The sequence below is a fragment of the Hordeum vulgare genome, chromosome 3H, assembly GCF_904849725.1.
Source record: "Hordeum vulgare subsp. vulgare chromosome 3H, MorexV3_pseudomolecules_assembly, whole genome shotgun sequence".
Classification (NCBI taxonomy): domain Eukaryota; kingdom Viridiplantae; phylum Streptophyta; class Magnoliopsida; order Poales; family Poaceae; genus Hordeum; species Hordeum vulgare.
The window spans coordinates 566,206,021-566,212,192 of record NC_058520.1 but is presented as its reverse complement, the minus strand read 5'-3'; the positions used below and the strand labels follow the sequence as shown (position 1 = coordinate 566,212,192).

The 6,172-nt window shown below is 50.6% G+C and overlaps 1 protein-coding gene across 1 annotated transcript; it reads right to left on the bottom strand.

The window, feature by feature from the left end:
- Positions 1–1,343: 1,343 nt before the first annotated feature.
- On the bottom strand, positions 1,344–2,881 carry LOC123440646 (cysteine proteinase EP-B 1-like). The gene has a single exon (XM_045117208.1). It carries the CDS (start codon positions 2,690–2,692, stop codon positions 1,553–1,555), a length of 1,140 nt encoding a protein of 379 aa, XP_044973143.1. The 5' UTR covers positions 2,693–2,881; the 3' UTR covers positions 1,344–1,552.
- Positions 2,882–6,172: the final 3,291 nt, after the last annotated feature.

Genomic DNA, 6,172 nt, shown 5'->3' with positions numbered 1-6,172 from the left:
GTTTTTACTTGTCTGAACCCTCGCTAGGTCTAGCCATGGGATCTCATCTACTAAGTCAGGTGCCTCCTCTTCAACCACCACATCGTCGAACTCTTCCTCGTGGAGATCCAGCTTCTCGAAGAAGTCACTGAGATCCTCATCTGGTTTTCCATGGGAACATGGGTTCGTTGATGAGAACGCATCTGAAGCCGCCGCCATGGTCACGATAATGGGGTAAGGACCTACACCAGGAACAACCCGGGGGGGGGCGTCGTGATGAAGGGAGAGCGCGGCCGTAGTTAGGTCACGGGGTATGGGCACCGATCGTCGGACGAGGGTGGACTTACGGCGAGGGAATCGACGTAAGGAGACAAAACCCTAGCTGTCGCTAGGGGAGTCTTTTCCACTATATTCACATCTATTAATTAAGCCTAATTTTAAACACATCATATGTATCACTTGATTTTATGGGATCACCGCTTTCTTGCTCAACGGATTTCGTGTATACACTTCACTTGAGAAGTGCCAAGCCTTCGATGCCCAATGTCGGTATATGTTCAAGAAGTCAATTCTTATGCGGCACTAAGCAAAGGTTGGGATCGATGGAATAGACAAATTGTGTTTTGCTTGATGAATTCTTTAGAAAGATTTCCGGATAAAATTTTGTAGCATAATATGTAGTTCGAATTTTATATATTCAAGATATTGATTTCCTCTAGTTCTAGTTTTTTCAACACACGTGCTTCCATATCATCAAAATTGTTGTAGCCGTTAAAATTACTAGCCCAACCCACTAGTATTTGTGTGATCTACGCATGAGAGTTCTCTATGGTCCAATATGAATTAGTGCATCCTAAGTTTTAAATTTCATTACATTATATTGTGACATCCGTAATTTTTTATGTTACGATTTTTTCCATATGCAGATATATCTCACATAGTTTAAATTACGGACAGAAATATCCAGCAGATGTGAGTTTATTAGGCATGACAAATCAAACGATTTTTCTAGGCAAATTATGTTTATCGAGAGTGGCAAGTTTGATTTGTGAGCATGACAAATCCGCCTATGTTCATTCTTTGTCAGAGAATTGTTGTGCTTGTCAACTAAATTTAACATCCTTGCACCAACAAAAATTACCATTAAAAACGTTTAATTTGTCATATCTAAAAATTTGACGTTAATTTTTTAGCATTTTGTGCTAAATTATACCGATGGATTTAATATTTTATGTAACATTTAGAAACTATATATATCTAATTCTATGGCAATGCGCAGTATCGTCTCGTCTAGTCTAAATGAAGTTGAACTAAAACACGACAAGAATTATGAAACGGAATGCTTGAAGTAAAACACAACATACTAGCAAGCTTACAAACATTACCAATTGCATCATTACATTTTACATTACATCCATAAATCCAAACAAATGTCGATCGTCCTGGTCCCACCTTACACACGTCTAATTCTAGGCATGTGGACGGAGAACCACTTAATTCAGTTGTAATTTATTTTCACCCTAATTTAACTAGGAAGGATAGTAGAAATAATTCAGGCACGCAGACGGGTCGATCACTGCGACTCCCACGCGCCGAGCGCGCGCCTGGGCATGGGCTTAGGCTTGCTCTCCGTCTTGACGGGGTAGGACGCCTCCATGGCGATGCCGCAGAGCCCGCCCGCGGCGCCGGAATCCTTCTCCACCCTGATGTAGCCCTGCTCCCCCCACGACGGCCCCCACGAGTTCTTCACCGTCCAGTACGCCTTGCCGTCCTCTGCCACCCCGTACCCGACCACCGCCACGCCGTGGTCCAGTTCTGTTCCACAGTCACCGGTGAACACCCCCTCGGAGTAGAACATGAACGCCTTCCCGCTGGCATCGAGGGCCACGGACACGGGCTGGTTCGCCACGGCCTTGGCCAGCGCCTCCTCGCTGTTGGCCGGCACGTCCTGGTGCCCGTCGATGTGCACCACCACGGGGGAGCTCTTGGCCACCCTCGCTGCCTTGCAGGTGCCGTTGGCGGCCCGGTACGGGTAGGCGGCCTCGGTGGTGAGCCCGCCGTTTTTCTGGATGTACTCAAAGGCGTTGTCCATGAGCCCGCCCTCGCACCCGTCATTGTCCGCCGTGTCGCAGTCGATGAGCTCCTGCTCCGACAGCGACACCAGCTTGCCGGTCCGGATGGCGTTGATGCCTTCCACGGACACCACCGTGGAGAAGGCCCAGCAGCTGCCGCACTTGCCCTGGTTCTTGACGCCGGTCACCGCGCCCTTCTGGCGCCAGTCCACGGACCGCGGCAGGTCCGACACGTTCACGGCGGCGTACATGAACCCCGGGACTGACACGGACTGTGGCCCGGCGGGGCCATCGCGGCGGTGGTCCTTGACGCGGGAGCCGGCGAAGGTGGCTCGGAACTCGGCCTGGTCCATGTCGCCGAAGCGGTTGAGGTGGAGGCGGTAGGGGCGGTCGCCGCGCTTGTTGTGGGCGTGGATGAAGCGGACGTTGGACTTGAACGTGCCGAAGCGGCGGTGCTTCTCGGCGTGGTGGCGGGGCACGCGGTGCGCGGTCTGCCACCTCTCGTACAGGTCCCAGAGCGCCTCCTCCGACTCCAGGTCGTTGTCCTCGAGCGGGACGGCGCCGCACAGCTCCACCGCCGCCACGGCCAGCACCGCCGCCACCATGGACGCGATCAGAAGCTTCTTGCTAAGCAGCCCCATCGTGCTGTGCTCTAGCACTAGCAGTATACCTTTGTATGCAGTGCTGTACCGCAGAGCTAGCTAGCAGCTGCTTGGGGGCTAGCTTGCTTGGAGTGTGAGATGGATCGATGATGGTGGAAGAGAAGTGGGGAGGCGTATTTATAGGTGGAGTGGTCGTCCGATCGATCGATCGATCGAGCACCGAGGACAGGAGTGTGGAGAAGCTTTGCATGCAAGCAAGCAGGGAGTTAGCTAGAGGCAGAACGGTGCAGCTCCGGCGATCTGCTTTGCGGCGGGAAAGACACGAGGAGGTTTAAAACTTTAAATGGCGGCAACAGAAAGCTGAGCGGAGCGGTGTCAGAATCTGCTCGAGGTGGTTGCAGCTTGCGCCCGAGTTGCGTGCGGCGGCGGTATTTGGGAGGCGGCGAAGATTCATCGCCGACGGACGGGGCGCAGGCACGATTCATTCCTATGTTGGGTTACTGGATCACCGCCGGGCCGAGATAGCCTGCTGGTCGTAGGTGTGCGGTTCCATGGATGCTACGCCGTAGAAGTGGCAGATGCAGTTACTGGTGAATGCTCCATGGCATACGTACGCACCCCTACTGATGTCGTGCTTGGGGTGGCCGTTGAGTCTGTCGAGAGGATCATTGGATCAGTCACGGTATTGATGGCGGTTGAAGAGGCCAAGGTGCTCCGCCACTGTATTAACGGCACCGGTCGACCGGCCGGCGGCTCGGCGGATGCTTTTTTATTTTTAAAGGAAAGGTAAATAAGGGTGTGGCTAGGGCATATAGATGTGACATAGTTATTACATATCTAAATGATTAAATTAAACATTAAAAAATATTCATACAAGTCTCCACGTAAGATTAATGATGTAAGACTTAGATACGCAATACTTATCTCAGAGCATCTCTAGCAGACACCGCATTCCGCCAGCCTGCAAACCTGCCATGCGCGGCGTGAAAAACGGGTTTGCCGGTTCATTTTTGGCTGCGGCAGAACAGACACCGCAATTCTGTTTTGCAGTTCGGCATTGCGGTGTCTGTTCTGCCGCAGCCAAAACTGGACATGCAAACCGCAAAAACAGAATTGCACAAATAAAAAGAAATTTCAACAATTAACATGAAAATTTCGAAAATCCAACATAGTTCTCACATACAAATAGCAAACAATATAGTTTTAAGCATCCAAACAACCGAATAGATCATTTTTTGCATCAAAAGAACCACATTAAAGTGGCGAAACCATGATCAAGAACCATCAAACACCACCACCACCAACAACAACAACAACACCACCGATGGCAGCCGTCCTCCTTCGCTCCAAGATCCCCTTTCTCATCAAATCATGCCACTCCAAGGTTATCTCATCCATCTCATTGCGGTTCATGGTCATGATCTTGTTCTCCTCGACAATGAGCTTGGCGAGAGCTTTAGTTTTCTCGGCTTGGGCTCTTTTGTCCTCAATGGCCACCTTCCACAACTTGCTCTCCTTGATTTGGTACCACTTCTCATTTTTCTCTTGAGACCTCTTCATTGCCAACTCTTTTTTTTTGCTTCAATAGTCATGGTGACCATTAACTCATTTGGCTTCACCATATGGTCTATCTTCTCTCTCAAACTTGATGCCTCCGAATCCTTCCTCATATTGTCCTTGGCCTTCTTGGTGCCATCCGGCCTACCCTTGTTCCTCTCTTCTTCATCATCATCCTCATCATCCAACAAGGTGAAGGCACCTTTCTTCGGCGGTGCTTCTTTGTCCCTCACCTTCCATTTCTCACTATTTTTAAGCATCACCCAACAATGCTCAAATGCAAAGGGCTTGCCCTTGGATGCCGGCACGTCTCTATACCTTGCGTCTGCAATTTTCTCCTACAACCAAAGGAACTATGTCAAAGCACTATCATTTGCAAACAATATGATGGTTGCGGATAAAACACTCACCCAATCGGCTTCATTGGTTCCACTTGGAGGAGCATTGTAGACTTGCTCCAAACATCCACACCACCAGCTAACCGCCGGCTTGATCACATCCCAACGACCTTGGAGTGATCTATAGGTGCGTGGTGTTTTGTCGACATTGTTTGGCATCAACCGAAAGAACTTGTCTTCTATCCTTTGCCAATAACTCTTCCCAGTTTTGTCGGTGACGTGGATGCCATCAAGTGACACAACCTCCCAAGCCCGGATCAACACTTCATCCTCCAATTGGGTATAACCCTTCTTCCTCTTGCTATAGCCTATCATGGATTGCGATGCCTCGAAGACCTCCCATCCAATCTCCTCCAGCTCCTCCTCCTCTTCTTCTTCTTTGCCGCCACCGTGTACCCCGCCGTCCATGTTGTTGTATCCATAGTCCCCAAGCGGTGCATCCTCAGTGTTCACCGCGTTTTCCTCGAGGATAGATGCGTACTCGGACCCAGAAAAGAGACGGTGAATTGTTGAGCGAAAAACCCCAACGACGGCGAAGAAGAAGACGCAATTTGGTCGTATGTACCTTTCGGTTATTCCGTCGAACACCGGTGGGACGGCGGCGGTGGCAGGCGTAGAACTCGCTGGTGCCTTGTTGGCCGGAGGCGTCCGCTTGCGTTTGAGCACAACCTTGTTCTTCGCTGCCTCCGCCGCCTCAGTTTCACCAACATTGCCGGCATCCCTATACCGAGCGGGAGGGCGAGCTTTAGGGCGACCGGCCCCCTTGGTGGCGGCAACGGTGGCGGCGGGAACGGGCGTGGGGTCGGGGGTATCCATGGCCGCGCTGGAGGGCCACCGGGAGCTCGGCCGGAGCGGGGAGGTGAAGATCCTCGGTGGCGGGGAAGAGGAAAGATGAACTGCCGCAGTGAAATGTCCCTCCCGCCAAATCGACCTAGAATAGAGGTCGCCGCCGGGTCGACCACACAAAACGCGATTTTGACAGTTCCGCAGGGAAAACTGGCGCGCCCCTCAAATTTTTGCAGGCCGATCATTTTTTGCGGGATCTGGTCTGCGTGCGTTTTCGGCCCGTAACGGCAAAACGACAGTTATTTTACAGATTTTGCGAAAATGCGGGATCTGCTAGAGATGCTCTCACATCTAGATGTGTTTTAACAGAACCGCATAAATAAAACCATTAGACAGAGTCAACCACGTCCAAAGCACTCGGCACACCGACCTTAAGAACAAAGTACAACATCACATAACAAAGGACACACATGCCACAAATAGTTCACATAACAAACTGCACGCAAGCCGCAACCTACTTCAATACATAAAGGAAGCGCTCCGTGAAGATTACGTCGAGCCACCAGCAACCTACCGCTAGAGTGAGAAAGTCGAGTCTCAGACCTTGGAGATGAGCACATTCATCGCGTCCCGATCACTTTCTCTAATCAATAGTCTCCACTGCTATAAAAAGATGGATATTTTGAACATGCAATCAGCCGTCTTGTTAGGAAAAATATGCTCTATCAGAAACTTGTTTCTAGTGGTCCACACGGACCAACACAACGCTGAAAAGCCA